The sequence below is a fragment of the Biomphalaria glabrata genome, chromosome 2, assembly GCF_947242115.1.
Source record: "Biomphalaria glabrata chromosome 2, xgBioGlab47.1, whole genome shotgun sequence".
Lineage (NCBI taxonomy): Eukaryota > Metazoa > Mollusca > Gastropoda > Planorbidae > Biomphalaria > Biomphalaria glabrata.
The window spans coordinates 26,555,144-26,575,203 of NC_074712.1; the positions used below are offsets into that span (position 1 = coordinate 26,555,144).

At 35.5% G+C, this 20,060-nt stretch overlaps 1 protein-coding gene across 3 annotated transcripts in view; it reads left to right on the forward strand.

The window, feature by feature from the left end:
- The window catches only part of LOC106055756 (coiled-coil domain-containing protein 33-like), a 48,218-nt gene that overhangs the window by 13,620 nt on the left and 14,538 nt on the right, over positions 1 to 20,060 (forward strand). For all 3 annotated transcript variants that reach the window (XM_013212189.2, XM_013212206.2, XM_013212197.2), the window contains exons 8-16: positions 3,028 to 3,194; positions 3,457 to 3,590; positions 4,101 to 4,210; positions 4,308 to 4,412; positions 4,504 to 4,595; positions 5,072 to 5,325; positions 9,001 to 9,134; positions 9,762 to 9,833; positions 11,118 to 11,348. In XM_013212189.2, coding sequence (XP_013067643.2) covers positions 3,028 to 3,194; positions 3,457 to 3,590; positions 4,101 to 4,210; positions 4,308 to 4,412; positions 4,504 to 4,595; positions 5,072 to 5,325; positions 9,001 to 9,134; positions 9,762 to 9,833; positions 11,118 to 11,348 — 1,299 coding nt within the window. The remainder of the gene's footprint in view (positions 1 to 3,027; positions 3,195 to 3,456; positions 3,591 to 4,100; positions 4,211 to 4,307; positions 4,413 to 4,503; positions 4,596 to 5,071; positions 5,326 to 9,000; positions 9,135 to 9,761; positions 9,834 to 11,117; positions 11,349 to 20,060) is intronic.

The window sequence follows — 20,060 nt, forward strand, 5'->3', positions numbered from 1 at the left end:
TGTCTGTTGGTCGGTCTGTCCGTCACGATTAGATTTAAAAAACTAGAACTCTAAAAGCTATTGAAAATCTGATTTACCCTTTAATGTTCCTCCCATAACATCTCAATAGTTTTAAGTATCTAAAATTGATTGTTCCGGATTTTTTTGTGCAAAACTAATCAACGCCAACAAATGTTTGTTTGCTCTTCTAACTTATATTACATTCAATTTCCATGCTTAAACGTTGCAAAAACACATTATCAATAATATGTTGTTCCGTTTTTTATGTAAATAGCATATTAATGCTAAATCATAATCTCTATACTGACTTATATTTCATTAAGTGTAAAAATGTTCCGGATATTGTTTTATAAAACATGAATTATGCCTAATGATTGTTTGAAATCGCATAAGGCTTTTAAAAAAAGTAATTTACTAGAATTGATTACTGAATATTATTTTTTAGACATTTAATTTTCTTGTAAAACATAACATAGAAGTTTTGTAATCGATAAAGAAAGTTCCGGATTTTGTTTCTTACAAATCGTCGCCAGAAATTTCCGAATTTATTTAAAAATCTACTAACGCCAAATAATTGTTTGAACTCCCTCTTCTAATTAATAAACAAATAATCTTCTCATTTACGAAATAATGTTTTTACGGATTTTTATGAAAAATATTTTAACTCACTACTCTCTTACAGTACATTTAACTTTCTACCTAAAACATTAAAAAATCTAATTATCGTAAATATTATGTTCCGATTTTTAAGGAAAACAGAATCCAAACACCAAAGTAAGGTATGAAATCTCTCCACGTGGCTGTAGTACATTTAATTTTTATACGAGACCATCCAAAAAATTTAATTAACTGTATTACATTTATCTGAAATTCTCTTTTTCTTTTACTATTTATACAAACATCCGGAACAATCTATTATATAAACTTTTCAATTGTGTTCCTACCTAAAAATTATTGCGATGTTTTGAAACGTAAAATAAAGGTTAATCAATTTTTAATAACTTTTAGTTGTTTTTTTTATATCAAGATAACGGACAGACCGACTGACAGACAAAACGCAAAAACAATGTGGCTTTGATCCTTTTTAAATAATATCTATTAGAACTCAGTGCACCAATGTCTATGAACCCTCGTTAAATATCACGTGTAAATAAAGACATTTTTTTTTTTATGGTACCGGTACTAGCCTATTGTGAGGTAATGGAATTTTTTTTCTTTGACGTCATATGAATGGACTCTTTAAATGTAATGTTAAAAGAACGCACTCGGTGCACCAATGTCTATTAACCCTCGAAAAAATTGCTTGTATTAATGAAAACATATTTTAGTCTAACTAAGCCGTGTGACGTAGTGTTTTTTTTTTCCTTTGACGTCACATGGAATGAATTCTTTAAATGAAATGCTAAAAGAACGCACTCGGTGCACCAATGTCTATGAACACTCGAGAAATGGCTCGTGTTGATAAAGGTGATTTTTAGTCTAGCTAGGCCTTGTGACGTAGTGTTTTTTTTTTCCTTTGACGTCATATGGAATGAATTCTTTAAATGAAATGCTAAAAGAACGCACTCGGTGCACCAATGTCTATGAACACTCGATAAAAGGCTCGTAATGATGAAGGCGATTTTTATTCTAGCTAGGCCGTGTGACGTAGTGTTTTTTTTCCTTTGACGTCATATGGAATGAATTCTTTAAATGAAATGCTTAAAGAACGCACTCGGTGCACCAAAGTCTATGAACACTCGATAAATGGCTCTTATAGATGAAGGCGATTTTTAGTCTAGCTAGGCCGTGTGACGTAGTGTTTTTTTTTCCCTCTGACGTTATATGGAATTAATTCTTCAAATGAAATGAAAAAAGAACTCGGTATAGTAATGTTTATTAAGCCTCGTTTGTGACTCGCGTTTAAAAAAGGAATGATATCTTGATTTAGATCTAATCTAGATTTTTTAAACTAGATCTAGATTTTTATTACAGTATATCTAGATCTGGATTTATATTCTAATTAAAATTATTTTAGAGTCTAGATCTAGAATTTCTAGATCTAGTTTAGACTAAAATAGACTAGATTAAGATGTAGAATTTCAATTTCTAAACTTAAAGTGTAAAAAAAAAGTGTAGATTTTCATTTCCAAACGTTTTGATCAATATTGTAATGTTTTAATATACTAAAACTAATCTACTATTTTTTTATTAAATTTAAATTTACGGCAAATGAATCTTTGAAACATTATTACTTTTGACCATCAAAATTAAATCACCTCTTGAATATTATTTGCGAATATGCAGATCCGACAGGGATCCGACTTCGACGGGGGCTGCCTCTGAGTTTGTGTAACACAAACTCTCTTTGTAATCTTGTTATGAATAACTTAGTAGAAGTTGAACAAAGGACATGAACGTTTTAAGTCCTAGTTTCCTTTCTCCAACATGCTCTCAGATTTGTCTCTTGTATAAATAACTTTGGTCCTATAACTCACTTTCATTGTATGCTTAAACTGCTTAAAAAGACAAATTAAAGACCTGCTTTAAATTTAGTTCCGCTTGTAAACTAATGACAGAGATTTGCAAGACTAATTCTATTTCTAGTTTTGTAACAAAACGAAGTTTCATTAATACGTATAGAATTATAATAGAATGGTATTAAAATTAAAATATTTATTTTCTGAAGACAATTTTTTTCGGTGTTACATAAACTTTCTTGATCTAAATTAAATTTTATAAATCTGTGGGGAGAATTTACCTGACGGAGATTGAAGTAGGCCCCATCTTTTTTTTGGGGGAAAAAATGATTGCATTTGAAGTATTTAAGGGTATTTTATACATTATCATTTTAATATGTATACACACAACCAATGTTTCCCTTTTTGTGCCCATTAAAACAATCCAATATCCCAAGACTACAAAAGTTCTAGCAGTAAATTAAGGGATAGTTTAATCCTAATGTATTCTATGTAATTTATGTCAATAAAATATTATAGAAAAGTCTTTTTTTGTGTTTATTTAAACTAACGTTGTGTATCTGAACAGACAATTGATTCCCCTCTAAGGGATTATGACAAATCCACCTATAGCGCTAACCAAACATGGCGTCACACTGCTAAACCTGGACATGAGCAGGTTGAGGTCATTGTACATGGGTCCAGTAATCTGCCCAATGCTGTTATTGGAAAGAGTGTCCAACCTTACACTACAATGTTAGTAGAGAGTTTTGTCTTTAAAATACAACAATCTAAATATATATATATATAAACCTATCTGATGGAAATTACTTTACATCTACCATAATAGACCTAATTACTGTAACAATATCTAACAAAATTAATTAATTACCACAATTCAATTAACTGTTTGATTAATTATTTTGATTGACAGATGTGTTTATCATCAATGACTAGCTAGTGTTCCAAGCAGTGTCTTCTCCCTGCTACTTCTATGTTTCTCATGTATGTTCCCCAGTAAATTACGTCAAGATATGGAGTTGAATCATAAAGCTCGAGGGAAAACCCATGCAGTGGACAAACCAACCAATGCTCCTTCCTGGGAGGAAATGGTGACCATGGAACTCACAGACAAAGAAGCTGAGAAAGAGTGTAAGTTCTAGACTTAACCTTGTACTGTTAGTTCTTTTTTTTTCATTCTCACATTGAGCTTCGAGTTCTTTTGTTTTTAGGTATGACCTTGAGATGTGATTTCTTTTTTCTTTAGATATGACCTTGAGCTGTGAGTTCTTTGTTCTATAGATATGGCATTAGGCTCTGAGCTATTTTGTGTATAGAAATGCCATTCTATAAAGTTATTTCTTTGTTGTTCCTATACCGGCCTATATTTAAGTTATTGTAGTTTGTTTCTTCAGGTTTAGCTTTTAGTTGAATGTTCAATGATATGCAAAGAACATCTATATAATAGTAGAATATTATTGTGCTTGTTATGTTTACATAAATGTTGAATTCTATTACATTTGTAAAGTGTGTCATTTTTTGCTTAGTTTTGTTATTTCTCCTATGACAGTAGTGTTCTCTGTGTTGGTAATTTGGTCTTTGTTGGTGCCCAGTCACAATGTCATGTTAATACTTTTAAAAATTCATTGCATTTTTTTCCAGCTATGGTTCTTACTGTTGTGGACTCATTAACCAGAAAAGAACTAGTGGGTTATTCACTTCCGGTGGTCAACTTGCAACCTTTCCATCAATATCACATGGAGATGGTTTTGGTAATGTAAAGTTTAGTGACAACTGTAAATCTTTCGCTGACATCTTGTACTTCAAGTAAAATGACTTGGTGCTAACGAGCCTAATCTTATCTTCCAGCCTGCCAGAGGTGGTCGTGAAGGTGTGAAGTTGTATGCCTCGGTCATGAGGAAAGTGAGTTCATTGCCCAAAGATCCTTCATCCCCCAATTATTTGGCTTTGGAGGTAACCCTATCACTTGGTGTTGAAATATGAATAGACTTATGCTAGGATCATTCAACTAGAAAGCTAATAGTAATGTCTGTCTGGTCTATAGTTCTTTCTGCGAGGTGTGCAACTTCCTCTACAAAATCCTATTGGACCTTTGATAGCTGTAGCCAGAATAGTGCCAGACTATTTCAACTACAAGTAAGCAACATTTCAAGTTACTTGAATACAAACTTTGTGACACTATGAGGTTTTTTTTTACAAACAACTGAACTCATTGATTTTGTTTTTCGATGTAATTGCCTGATAGAATTCTCTGTTTGATTGTATGCTTTCACTTATTGTTGAAGATGATCAAATTTGATTGCATTACAAGCTGGATCAGGCTAAACTAAATAAGTATTTTCCTTTTAAGTTTTAAAATAATTAAGAAATAAAATGAGTTACAATATCCCCCTTCCAAAAAAAAAAATTAAATGAAGCTATATCACTCTTTGGAACAAATAGATGCACACAAATAGTAGAGTGTGACATTTGCACATAATCTAGTTTTTTCTGTTTATCTTTTCTACCTATAGTGTTATATTAAGATGTTATATATATATATATATATATATTATAATGTTGATTTATATTGTTCGATCATATTGTTAGATCTAACTGTTGTACTTTTGCAGAAGTGATAACTTGCTGTCCAATCCTCGAGCTGCTGGTGTCTCTATGTCCAGTGTCACGTTTCCTAATCCTCAAAAAGGTGCATTCACAGTGGTCAGTCGGTCATCTCATGGTTATCCCCAGCTTAGTCTGCTGGGCAAGCCAGAAACCCAACCGAAGTGGAACCACCCGTTTTTATTTTGTGATGAGAAAGACAAGGCTACGATGTTCACCCCTACAGCTGCACTAGTCATTGAGTATTATGTGGCTAATACTGGTAGGTGTAGTCTGTGGCTAATACTGGTTGGTGTAGTCTGTGGCTAATACTGGTAGGTGTAGTCTGTGGCTAATACTGATAGGTGTAGTCTGTGGCTAATACTGGTAGGTGTAGTCTGTGGCTAATACTGGTAGGTGAAGTCTGTGGCTAATACTGGTAGGTGAAGTCTGTGGCTAATACTGGTAGGTGTAGGGTGTGGCTAATACTGGTAGGTGAAGTCTGTGGCTAATACTGGTAGGTGTAGGGTGTGGCTAATACTGGTAGGTGTAGTCTGTGGCTAACACTGGTAGGTGTAGTCTGTGGCTAATACTGGTAGGTGTAGTCTGTGGCTAATACTGGTAGGTGTAGTCTGTGGCTAATACTGGTAAGGTGAAGTCTGTGGCTAATACTGGTAGGTGAAGTCTGTGGCTAATACTGGTAGGTGTAGTCTGTGGCTAATACTGGTAGGTGTAGTCTGTGGCTAATACTGGTAGGTGTAGTCTGTGGCTAATACTGGTAGGTGTAGTCTGTGGCTAATACTGGTAAGGTGAAGTCTGGCTAATACTGGTAGGTGTAGTCTGTGGCTAATACTGGTAGGTGTAGTCTGTGGCTAATACTGGTAGGTGTAGTCTGTGGCTAATACTGATAGGTGAAGTATGGCTAATACTGGTAGGTGAAGTCTGTGGCTAATACTGGTAGGTGTAATCTGTGGCTAATACTGGTAGGTGTAGTCTGTGGCTAATACTGGTAGGTGTAGTCTGCGGCTAATACTGGTAGGTGTAGTCTGTGGCTAATACTGATAGGTGAAGTCTGGCTAATACTGGTAGGTGAAGTCTGTGGCTAATACTGGTAGGTGTAGTCTGTGGCTAATACTGGTAAGGTGAAGTCTGTGGCTAATACTGGTAGGTGTAGTCTGTGGCTAATACTGGTAGGTGTAATCTGTGGCTAATACTGACACGTGTAGTCTGTGGCTAATACTGGTAGGTGTAGTCTGTGGCTAATACTGGCACGTGTAGTCTGTGGCTAATACTGGTAGGTGAAGTCTGTGGCTAATACTGGTAGATGAAGTCTGTGGCTAATACTGTTAGGGGTAGTCTGTGGCTAATACTGCTAGGTGTAGGGTGTGGCTAATACTAATAGGTGAAGTCTGTGGCTAATACTAGTAGGTGTAGGGTGTGGCTAATACTGGTAGGTGAAGTCTGTGGCTAATACTGGTAGGTGTAGGGTGTGGCTAATACTGGTAGGTGTAGTCTGTGGCTAATACTGGTAGGTGAAGTCTGTGGCTAATACTGGTAGGTGTAGTCTGTGGCTAATACTGGTAGGTGAAGTCTGTGGCTAATACTGGTAGGTGTAGTCTGTGGCTAATACTGGTAGGTGAAGTCTGTGGCTAATACTGGTAGGTGAAGTCTGTGGCTAATACTGGTAGGTGAATTCTGTGGCTAATACTGGTAGGTGAAGTCTGTGGCTAATACTGGTAGGTGTAGTCTGTGGATAATACTGGTAGGTGAAGTCTGTGGCTAATACTGGTAGGTGAAGTCTGTGGCTAATACTGGTAGGTGTAGTCTGTGGCTAATACTGGTAGGTGAAGTCTGTGGCTAATACTGGTAGGTGTAGGGTGTGGCTAATACTGGTAGGTAAAGTCTGTGGCTAATACTGGTAGGTGAAGTCTGTGGCTAATACTGGTAGGTGTAGGGTGTGGCTAATACTGATAGGGGTAGGGTGTGTGTAATACTGGTAGGTGAAGTCTGTGGCTAATACTGGTAGGTGTAGGGTGTGGCTAATACTGGTAGGTGTAGTCTGTGGCTAATACTGGCACGTGTAGTCTGTGGCTAATACTGGTAGGTGAAGTCTGTGGCTAATACTGGTAGATGAAGTCTGTGGCTTATACCCTTATTGGTAGTCTGCGGTTAATACTGGTTGATGTAAGGTGTGTCTAATACTGGTAGGTGTAGTCTGTGGCTAATATTGGTAGGTGTAGTTTGTGGCTAATACTGGTAGATTTAGTATGTGGCTAATACTGGTAGGTAAAGTCTGTGGCTAATACTGGTAGGGGAGTGGCTAATACTGGTAGGATTAGTGTTTTGTGTGGCTAATACTGGTAGGTGTAGTCTGCGGCTAATACTGGTAGGATTAGAGTTTTGTGTGGCTAATACTGGTAGGTGTAGTCTGTGGCTAATACTGGTAGGTGAAGTCTGTGGCTAATACTGGTAGGGGTAGTCTGTGGCTAATACTGGTAGGTGAAGTCTGTGGCTAATACTGATAGGATTAGTGTCTTGTGTGGCTAATACTGGTAGGTGTAGTCTGTGGCTAATACTGGTAGGATTATTGTTTTGTGTGGCTAATACTGGTAGGTGTAGTCTGCGGCTAATACTGGTAGGATTAGTGTTTTGTGTGGCTAATACTGGTAGGTGTAGTCTGTGGCTAATACTGCTAGGATTAGTGTTTTGTGTGGCTAATACTGGTAGGTGTAGTCTGTGGCTAATACTGGTAGGTGTAGTCTGTGGCTAATACTGGTAGGTGTAGTCTGTGGCTAATACTGGTAGGATTAGTGTTTTGTGTGGCTAATACTGGTAGGTGTAGTCTGCGGCTAATACTGGTAGGATTAGTGTTTTGTGTGGCTAATACTGGTAGGTGTAGTCTGTGGCTAATACTGGTAGGATTAGTGTTTTGTGTGGCTAATACTGGTAGGATTTGTTTATTGTGAGATTAATACTGGTAGAATTTGTGTACTGGGAAACAAAATGCTTTTATGGTGTGTGCATTATATGACAAAGTCGTGTACTCTTTATAGCTAAATGTATAGTTTAAGATTGTATACAAGTAGTTTTCTGGTACTATGTGACTAGTATTTAGGAAATGTATTTGTAATGCTATTATTTGTAATGATAGATAGATAGATAGATAGATAGATAGATAGATAGATAGATAGATAGATAGATAGATAGATAGATAGATAGATAGATAGTTAGATAGATAGATAGATAGATAGATAGATAGATAGATAGATAGATAGAAAGATAGTTAGATAGATAGATTGATAGATAGTTAGATAGATAGATAGATAGATAGATAGATAGATAGATAGATAGATAGATAGATAGAGAGATAGATAGATAGATGATAGATAGATAGATAGATAGATAGATAGATAGATAGATAGATAGATAGATAAATAGATAGATAGATAGATAGATAGATAGATAGATAGATAGATAGATAGATAGATAGATGATAGATAGATAGATAGATGATAGATAGATAGATAGATAGATAAATAGATAGATAGATAGATAGATAGATGATAGATAGATAGATAGATAGATAGATAGATAGATAGATAGATAGATAGATAGATAGATAGATAGATAGGAAAACTTCTTAATATTTAGAAATATAAAAACAACGTTTGGATGGCTGCTGGTCCTCGCACACTCGATGCAAGATGGTTGCAAGATGGTTACAAAATCGAACCATAACCGCTCCCATTTCTTGCTGTCCTCCTACTGGTGTGGGCTAGTTAGGTGTGGGCTGGTTGTGTCTGTATAGGATACAATGTACATGCCTGTAAATCATTTTGTAGTGTTCAAGATGCTTTAAATGTGTCGAACTTTATCAATGGCTCTTCTTACTTTTAAATATTTGTCGTTTAAACCCTTTGTCAGTAATTCAATAAAGCTCTCTTGTTTGTCTGTATAGCCATGACAGATGAGTTCTGGAGAATACAAAGTCCTGTTGGGTTTTCTTCACTTCTCTTAGATCAGAAAGTTTATCAACAGCTTAGCCAAGAAAAAGCTAAAATGGGCATGCGCGTTGAAAGTGTGCCGATTATGGTAAGAAAAATGTTTCAGTATCATTTACATTTACAAGTAGAGAAGTCATGGGCATAGAGTGTCTTACATTTACAAGTAGAGAAGTCATGGGCATAGAGTGTCTTACATTTACAAGTAGAGAAGTCATGGGCATAGAGTGTCTTTCATTTACAAGTAGAGAAGTCATGGGCATAGAGTGTCTTTCATTTACATGTAGAGAAGTCATGGCCATAGAGTGTCTTTCATTTACAAGTAGAGAAGTCATGGGCATAGTGTGTCTTACATTTACAAGTAGAGAAGTCATGGGCATAGAGTGTCTTACATTTACAAGTAGAGAAGTCATGGGCATAGAGTGTCTTTCATTTACAAGTAGAGAAGTCATAGACATAAAATGTCTTTCATTTACATGTAGAGAGGTCATAGAGTGTTAAATTCAACTGTAAAATCTTCTACATACCTTTTCAATTTTCTTTATATAGTTCATGTTATGTTGAATAATTTAGAATTTATTTGATTTTTTCATTGGACATTAAAAATGTGTTGATATTGAATAAATGTAAGTAATTTTTTAAAAAGTTTGATGGAAATATTTGAATGTGGACCAATTGCGTAAGGGATTCCAATGATATCCAGTTGTTGCTGTTCCAGGGTTCAGAGCTGAAGATGAGTGATGGCAGGTCGCCTTTGGTAGGAATGGTTCTCAAATTAATTACAACTCATGTAAGTATCAACTACTCTTTATCAGGTGTAATAAAATTTCTAGATAAGAAATTGATAAAGAAATAGAAAATGAGAGATACAAAAATAAATGGAATCTAATAAAATAAATGGAGAAGGAGAAAGAAATAAAGAAAGGAGAAAAAGAGAAATAAAGATATGAAAGAGGGAAATAAAGATATGAAAGAGAGAAATAAAGAATTGAAAGAAAGAAATAAAGAATTAAAAGTAAGAAATAAAGAATTGAAAGAGAGAAATAAAGATATGAAAGAGAGAAATAAAGATATGAAAGAGAGAAATAATGATATGAAAGAGAAAAATAAAGATATGAAAGAGAGAAATAAAGAATTGAAAAAAAGAAATAAAGAATTAAAAGTAAGAAATAAAGAATTGAAAGAGAGAAATAAAGATATGAAAGAGAGAAATAAAGATATGAAAGTGAGAAATAAAGATATGAAAGAGAGAAATAATGATATGAAAGTGAGAAATAAAGATATGAAAGTGAGAAATAATGATATGAAAGAGAAAAATAAAGAATTGAAAGAGAGAAATAAAGATATGAAAGAGAGAAATGAAGATATGAAAGTGAGAAATAAAGAATTGAAAGAGAAAAATAAAGAATTGAAAGAGAGAAATAAAGATATGAAAGAGAGAAATAAAGATATGAAAGTGAGAAATAATGATATGAAAGAGAAAAATAAAGAATTGAAAGAGAGAAATAAAGATATGAAAGAGAGAAATAAAGATATGAAAGAGAGAAATAAAGATATGAAAGTGAGAAATAATGATATGAAAGAGAAAAATAAAGAATTGAAAGAGAGAAATAAAGATATGAAAGAGAGAAATAAAGAATTGAAAGAGAGAAATAAAGAATTAAAAGAGAGAAATAAAGAATTGAAAGAGAAATAAAGAATTGCAAGAGAGAAATAAAAATATGAAAGAGAGAAATAAAGAATTGAAAGAGAGAAATAAAGAATTGAAAGAGAGAAATAAAGATATGAAAGAGAGAAATAAAGATATGAAAGAGAAAAATAAAGAATTGAAAGAGAGAAATAAAGAATTGAAAGAGAGAAATAAAGATTTGAAAGAGAGAAATGGAGAAAAGAGAACTAGGACTATTGGAATGAAGAACGAAAGAGAGCAATAGATAAGAAAGAAAAAGAAAGGAGTGCTAGCTCCAATATTGTGCAGGAGGAGGAACACAGACGTGAGCACGTTACTAGATGAAACAGGGCGACGGAAATATTTTCTTTTTACTTTTATATGTATTCATTGTTGCTCTTTCAGCAACCGGACTCAATGGCTGCCATGAATAATTTAGACACTCTTCCAGCCATGGAGTTACGAGAAGGTCTGGACATGGCGCCCCATACAGCAGACGTATTACAGATCCGAACACCTTCTCCAGACACGCGCCCCAAGGAAGAAGAGAAAGCAGACGATGAAGTAGAAGAGCCTGAAGAAGAAGAGATATTGGCACCTGGAATGTATTTACAGAGATTAAACAAAGGTCGTCTGGTAAGTGCTTATTCAATTTTGTTTCAGGACTCTTTCTGCCTTGAAAGACAATGGATGCGCCTTACTGCTTAGCAATAGCACCAAGGTTTTCTTGTAAGATCATTTTCCTTGGCCTTAGATAAAGTAAATATATGTCTTATATAAAGTAAACATTTGTCTTAGATAAAGTAAATATTTGTTTTAGTTAAAGTAAACATGTCTTAGATAAAGTAAATATTTGTTTTAGTTAAAGTAAACATTTGTCTTAGCTAAATTAAACATTTGTCTTAGATAAAGTAAATATTTGTAACCTTTGTATCGCTCTACTCTTCCCTTGCGTGATCCAATTAAAAAAAAAATCATAATAATAATAAGGCTTGTCTTCGAGTCCGAAGATTAATGAGGAATGCAGTATTTCCCATGGATACGCAGCCCCAGTTGTGACCTACATATTTTGCAACTTTCAGGGCTAGCATAACCATTGTCCGCCGATGGTCGATTAAGATTTTCTTTTCGCCGTCTGCGTCTGTTTGCGGATTTTCTTTTGGTATAAAATGTGTTAATGTAGCTGTAACAGAGATGATCATAGCTGGGATGCACTCCTGATCTCTCCTCGACGTCTTAGCATAGGTTTGAAATAAAAGAACTCCTCCACTTGAGGAATAGCTTTAATAGGCAGACGCACTGGAAGCTCCCCCAGGCGCCACATATTCGCCTTAACTCTTGATCTATCCACTGTTTGTATTTTATCCATGATACTGTGATTACATTTTCATAGAGGTATTACTTTTACATTTAGTATTTGCATCTTCATTTACTATCAACATTACATCTTCATTTAATATTTACATTACATCTTTATTAATATTTACATTACATCTTTATTAATATTTACTTTACATCTTTATTAATACTTATACTTATTTACAGCTACTAAGATCACGAAATGTATATATTCTCAAAGCGGCTGTTTCCCAAGTGTATCATTTGGGAACAGAAGTGATATTAACTAGACACTGGAAGACTGACTTGAAGAGTTTTTTTCCAAAAGTATTGTTGTAACTCTGTTACCGCGTTCATATTTATGGTGTGTACTAGAGCACTGTTCCACAGAAGAGATGGAAAAACAGGACAGGAAATTGAGACATGGTGGATTCCGGCTAAGTTGTAAAAAAGAACTTAGCGAACTTTGCATCCTGTTGGTTTGTGAGTCTCGATTAATTTATTGGTTTAATTAATTAATAAATCACTGTAACTGAGCTGAAGATCATTTGGGCAAGGAAAAAATAAGAGCACGTCTTCGACAAGACCTGGTAGATGAAGGGGAAGATCCTTAGATCTACCTGTTTGAGGTAGAACTGGATATTGGCGAGCTTTTTTTACACCATGCCGGACTCGTTAGGAGAACAAAGTGAAAAAATTAGTACCTGGCAGGATTCGACGAATCATTCAATGGACAAACTAATACATACCGTGCAAGCCCAGATCGAACCTTTAAAAGGGAGAAGTCCAACATTATTCAACAATGACCGTCACTCATTCAAGACTGTTGCCATACTGGTAGTTACAAAGAATGCGATGGTGGTGTTGGTGCTGTCTGTGACAACGATAACCTGCCATTATGACTTTCAAGACGAGAAATGTGAAAATGATTGCTACCATGATTTCAACGATTATTACAGACTTTAAAAGATAGAAGCAGTAGAAGAAAGAGAAGAAGTCTGCTACGCGACTGAAACTGGACAGATCAAGACAACTTTGGGCCTGCGTCCGAGCCTATCGCTTTGGACCTTAAAGACCTCTGTCTATCGTCCAATATCGAGGAGAGACTTCGAAGCTTCATAACTGCTACCAGGAGTTTAACAAGAACTGTACGTGCGGCGCCTCAAATGGAGAATGCAAATGCCAAGAAACACACCAAGAAAGCCTGGACCCAAAAGACATTTGTACTTCTGCCTTAACCATTGACAGTGTCATCGATGGTGATTCTAATCAAGCGGAACCTGAGCCAGCACTTGATGAACAAACGTAAGGGTGCTTCATGGGCATACCTTAGTGACGTGTCTGAAAATGACAATGTGTTTGAAACCATGGCTACTGTGGGTCTACAAGCATATCACGAGACGTCCATCGAGAAGACTGGGTAAAGCGGCGTGCAGGACCAACTGCTCTGATGACAACTGCAGGGATCGCCACTTCCTCTATACGTGTCAGAAGGCGAGCTTCAGCGACAACAGTCGTGAAGAAGTCAACGCAACGATCACGACATCGTCTCAAGGACGGACTAGCCAACTGCACTGACCAACGAGACAACGTCCACTACCTTGTAGTGCAACTGAATCTTTACGGGACGAACTGAGCTGAGAAGTTGACAATGGTGTAGCTGCGCCCTTCGTGCCAAAACTGATGGTAGGAGAAGGCATGTCGATACTAGGAAGAAGGACTGCTGTAGATCCGTTGAAGTAATGAGAGTCTGAACTGTCTAGCTAGGGCTAAGAGCTGTCCTGTGTGATTCCAGTGAACTGTCTAGCTAGGGCTAAGAGCTGTCCTGTGTGATTCCAGTGAACTGTCTAGCTAGGGCTAAGAGCTGTCCTGTGTGATTCCAGTGAACTGTCTAGCTAGGGCTAAGAGCTGTCCTGTGTGATTCCAGTGAACTGTAGACATGGTGAATTCCGGCTAAGTTGTAAAAAAGAACGTAGAGAACTTTGCATTCTGTTGGTTTGTCTCGATTAATTTATTTAGTTCATTCATTGTAACTGTTAATCTTCCTTAATTAAGTGCTTGCCTTAGATTTACAACAGTATAGGCTACTAGTAAAGGGATTCTTGATCCAAAACAAATTTAAGAACGCTCCTTCGACAACTAAAAGGTGTCGGCGAATCCCCGGAAAGAAATTATTTTTCCCGACCTACTCACTATTTTTCTCAATAAGAAGACAGCAAGTTTTAATGTTTTATCTGTTGTCTATAGTCTAACTGTTGTCTATAGTCTAACTGTTGTCTATAGTCTAACTGTTGTCTATAGTCTAACTGTTGTCTGTAGTGTAACTGTTGTCTGTAGTGTAACTGTTGTCTATAGTCTAACTGTTGTCTATAGTCTAACTGTTGTCTATAGTCTAACTGTTGGCTATAGTCTAACTGTTGGCTATAGTCTAACTGTTGGCTATAGTCTAACTGTTGTCTATAGTCTAACTGTTGTCTATAGTCTAACTGTTGTCTATAGTCTAACTGTTGTCTATAGTCTAACTGTTGGCTATAGTCTAACTGTTGTCTGTAGTCTAACTGTTGTCTGTAGTCTAACTGTTGTCTGTAGTCTAACTGTTGGCTATAGTCTAACTGTTGTCTGTAGTCTAACTGTTGTCTATAGTCTAACTGTTGTCTATAGTCTAACTGTTGTCTATAGTCTAACTGTTGTCTATAGTCTAACTGTTGTCTATAGTCTAACTGTTGGCTATAGTCTAACTGTTGGCTATAGTCTAACTGTTGTCTGTAGTCTAACTGTTGTCTGTAGTCTAACTGTTGTCTATAGTCTAACTGTTGTCTATAGTCTAACTGTTGGCTATAGTCTAACTGTTGGCTATAGTCTAACTGTTGGCTATAGTCTAACTGTTGGCTATAGTCTAACTGTTGTCTATAGTCTAACTGTTGTCTATAGTCTAACTGTTGTCTATAGTCTAACTGTTGGCTATAGTCTAACTGTTGTCTGTAGTCTAACTGTTGTCTATAGTCTAACTGTTGTCTATAGTCTAACTGTTGTCTATAGTCTAACTGTTGTCTGTAGTCTAACTGTTGTCTGTAGTCTAACTGTTGTCTGTAGTCTAACTGTTGGCTATAGTCTAACTGTTGTCTGTAGTCTAACTGTTGTCTATAGTCTAACTGTTGTCTATAGTCTAACTGTTGTCTATAGTCTAACTGTTGGCTATAGTCTAACTGTTGGCTATAGTCTAACTGTTGTCTATAGTCTAACTGTTGTCTATAGTCTAACTGTTGTCTATAGTCTAACTGTTGTCTATAGTCTAACTGTTGTCTATAGTCTAACTGTTGTCTATAGTCTAACTGTTGTCTATAGTCTAACTGTTGGCTATAGTCTAACTGTTGTCTATAGTCTAACTGTTGTCTATAGTCTAACTGTTGGCTATAGTCTAACTGTTGGCTATAGTCTAACTGTTGGCTATAGTCTAACTGTTGTCTATAGTCTAACTGTTGTCTATAGTCTAACTGTTGTCTATAGTCTAACTGTTGTCTATAGTCTAACTGTTGGCTATAGTCTAACTGTTGTCTGTAGTCTAACTGTTGTCTATAGTCTAACTGTTGTCTATAGTCTAACTGTTGTCTATAGTCTAACTGTTGTCTGTAGTCTAACTGTTGTCTGTAGTCTAACTGTTGTCTGTAGTCTAACTGTTGGCTATAGTCTAACTGTTGTCTGTAGTCTAACTGTTGTCTATAGTCTAACTGTTGTCTATAGTCTAACTGTTGTCTATAGTCTAACTGTTGGCTATAGTCTAACTGTTGGCTATAGTCTAACTGTTGTCTATAGTCTAACTGTTGTCTATAGTCTAACTGTTGTCTATAGTCTAACTGTTGTCTATAGTCTAACTGTTGTCTATAGTCTAACTGTTGTCTATAGTCTAACTGTTGTCTATAGTCTAACTGTTGGCTATAGTCTAACTGTTGTCTATAGTCTAACTGTTGTCTATAGTCTAACTGTTGTCTATAGTCTAACTGTTGTCTATAGTCTAACTGTTGTCTATAGTGTAACTGTTGTCTATAGTGTAACTGTTGTCTATAGTCTAACTGTTGTCTGTAGTCTAACTGTTGTCTGTAGTCTAACTGTTGTCTGTAGTCTAACTGTTGTCTATAGTCTAACTGTTGTCTATAGTCTAACTGTTGGCTATAGTCTAACTGTTGTCTATAGTCTAACTGTTGTCTATAGTCTAACTGTTGTCTATAGTGTAACTGTTGTCTATAGTCTAACTGTTGTCTATAGTCTAACTGTTGTCTATAGTCTAACTGTTGTCTGTAGTCTAACTGTTGTCTATAGTCTAACTGTTGTCTATAGTGTAACTGTTGTCTATAGTCTAACTGTTGTCTATAGTCTAACTGTTGTCTATAGTCTAACTGTTGTCTATAGTCTAACTGTTGTCTGTAGTCTAACTGTTGTCTATAGTGTAACTGTTGTCTATAGTCTAACTGTTGTCTATAGTGTAACTGTTGTCTATAGTCTAACTGTTGTCTATAGTGTAACTGTTGTCTGTAGTCTAACTGTTGGCTATAGTCTAACTGTTGTCTATAGTCTAACTGTTGTCTATAGTGTAACTGTTGTCTGTAGTGTAACTGTTGTCTGTAGTGTAACTGTTGTCTGTAGTCTAACTGTTGTCTATAGTCTAACTGTTGTCTATAGTCTAACTGTTGTCTATAGTCTAACTGTTGTCTATAGTGTAACTGTTGTCTGTAGTGTAACTGTTGTCTGTAGTGTAACTGTTGTCTGTAGTCTAACTGTTGTCTGTAGTCTAACTGTTGTCTATAGTCTAACTGTTGTCTGTAGTGTAACTGTTGTCTGTAGTCTAACTGTTGTCTGTAGTGTAACTGTTGTCTGTAGTCTAACTGTTGTCTATAGTCTAACTGTTGTCTGTAGTGTAACTGTTGTCTATAGTCTAACTGTTGTCTGTAGTCTAACTGTTGTCTGTAGTGTAACTGTTGTCTGTAGTGTAACTGTTGTCTATAGTCTAACTGTTGTCTGTAGTGTAACTGTTGTCTGTAGTCTAACTGTTGTCTGTAGTCTAACTGTTGTCTGTAGTCTAACTGTTGTCTATAGTCTAACTGTTGTCTATAGTCTAACTGTTGTCTATAGTCTAACTGTTGTCTGTAGTGTAACTGTTGTCTATAGTCTAACTGTTGTCTGTAGTCTAACTGTTGTCTGTAGTGTAACTGTTGTCTATAGTCTAACTGTTGTCTATAGTCTAACTGTTATCTATAGTCTAACTGTTGTCTGTAGTCTAACTGTTGTCTGTAGTCTAACTGTTGTCTATAGTCTAACTGTTGTCTATAGTCTAACTGTTGTCTATAGTCTAACTGTTGTCTATAGTCTAACTGTTGTCTGTAGTCTGTAAGCAAAATAAAGCCAAATAAACAGATTAAAAAAAAAACATTGAGCGTGTCTCCTAGTGCTGGGTCTCCGGTGGTCACTCTGCTCGCCACTTTCTAATTTGGACTTTGCTCTAGCTCAGCTAAAGAGCTCAGTTCTGTTTAAGTTACGGTCCTTCGGGATGATATACTGACGCAAAAAAAAAAAAAACGTGACTAATTGTATTAATTTTTTAAAAAATAATTTAATAACTAAATAATATATTTTTTAAATTAATCCTAACTTTACGTTACTATAATGTAGTAAACTTTAAAGGACTGAAATGTGGGGTGGTCATAGGCAAAAATGGATGTTACTGATACTTGATAAAAAGAAACAAGTTCCATAGATAGAACACTAGGTTTTAGAGGTCAATAGATATTAATTTAATACTTAATAAAGTGATCTTTCTGAAATGTTAATTAAATTTTTTGTCACGCAGTATGAGCTGGTGTTTGACATATTGGCTCTAGAGGAGAATGAAAAGTTGTTAAAATAAATTATTGTCATACAATGGGCGAGTGAAATCAGAGTTGCTTGCATACATAATATGTATTACATACAAGAGCAATATTAAGAATTGCAAATATGAATACATTTTCAATATTCCAATTCAGTGAAAATGAGTGTACAGTGTGTTTGCTAATACTATATGGAGTGTACGGACTGTACGATAAATATCTAATGCACTCTACTTTTCTACCTTGTTTTAAAAATAGTTAGAATATTTGTGCATAAAATATGCATAAGTATTTCTATTTTTTAAAGTAGTACGCTTTTAGAAGACAAAAGTTGAACTTCTGAAAGCGCTTTTAATCTTTCGAGACTTACTATGTAAAACGTGTTATAAGATTCTCATTTTTAAAAAGATGTAACAGAATAAATAAAAAATGTGAAAAAAGATCGTCCTATACATTAGGTCACTAAATTCAGTAGCACTTCCTCCTTTTTTTTTTCTTTCTTTCTACCCAACGGCCACATAAAGTGCTTCGGCTTGCTAGTGGCCTAGTGCTATAGTGGATAATTCAGGTTTTCTTTAAATAGAACATGTACCTCTAAAAAGAAAGTCAGTATCGTATCGTGTAGATCTAGATCTACCCTGGCTCTAATGTTCTGTTGAATCTCGTCTGTTGTCTAATCTTTCCACTTGGTCCTAATACACTTCAACCAGAAGGGGGAGGGGGGCTAGCACTTGTTATTGATCTAAGAAGTTGTTTTTTTTTCCAAAGATCCGCTTGTTGACTTTTTTCCCCAGTTAAGGGAAAATAGAGGGAGGGGAAATTCGGAAATTGTAAAGCTTCCCCCCCCCTCTCCGCCCAGTACTTGGCGTGTTGAATGACATATCGTAGTGTTGTATTTTAGCTGTGTGCTGTGTTGGACTGTAGAAAGGGGTCGGCTGTGGTGTCGCTAGGCAATCTTAGTCAACACTATGGCAAGTCACACTCCACAAGATTGAAGAGGCCGTGTGATTGTAAAAAAAATAATTGCATTGTTGAATGTATAAAAATAACTTTATTGAATGTTTTTTCAAAGTTATAAACAAAAAGATTACTCTAAGTTCAATAAAGTGAACAGCTGAAATCGTTTTTTCCGGGATTCAGTTTTGTTACTTCAAAGTTGTGAAAGTTCATTGTTTTGACAAGTTTGTGTCAGATCGAAGTGAACCCATGTAGATTATACGACCGACCTCTCTTACAGCGCATTAACAAATTCTCAACAATGGCTACCATGTATTACCGGCCGTATACATCCGAGGTAAGTTGACCAAAGATCACGTGGATAATAAATCGTAGCTGCCCACTAATTGTGTAGCCTATAAAACCTTTGCTGGGTGGTCATTAAGTTCATTCAAAAATAAAACGTCTTCAAAAGGAATTCTGCTTGCATGCTTTAAAAGAGTTGAGTTTAGTGCATCGTTATCTCTGACCCTGCCCAACAAAGTGTGAGACGTTGACTTTTATTTATATTCAAACAAATCATAGAATGTACTGATACACTGTCCCTATCAGAAGCCTAACTGATCAAGTCCTATTGAGAATAATGCCACAGGAGCTCTTCACAAAAACAAGCAAAATGTAAAAAAAATACTTTTTTTAAAAAGAGGTCGGAGTAATTCTAAAAAACAAAACCAATGCCATCTCTCTCAATTCTACACGGTTTAACTCCCTTTTTCTACATAAACAAAAATAATTAGTTACTACTTACTACTATTGATTGACTAATTATTTGATTGATTCATATATTTGAATATATAACAGACAGACGGAGTGAGTAAATACAAGAACTGTAATGAAATATGTGTAATATTTGATGTGCATGACAGACTTGCACACACACATGTTTCTATTTATGTATATATGTATAGGCTCTCCCTTTTTTTTTTTAAATATTAGTATTTAGTATATCATAGATAGTAACCTATATCATGGCATAGATAGTCACCTATATCATGGCATAGATAGCCACCTATAATCATGACATAGATAGTCACCTATATCATGTCATAGATAGCCACCTAAATCATGGCATAGATAGCCACCTATATCATGGCATAGATAGTCACCTATATCATGTCATAGATAGCCACCTATATCATGTCATAGATAGCCA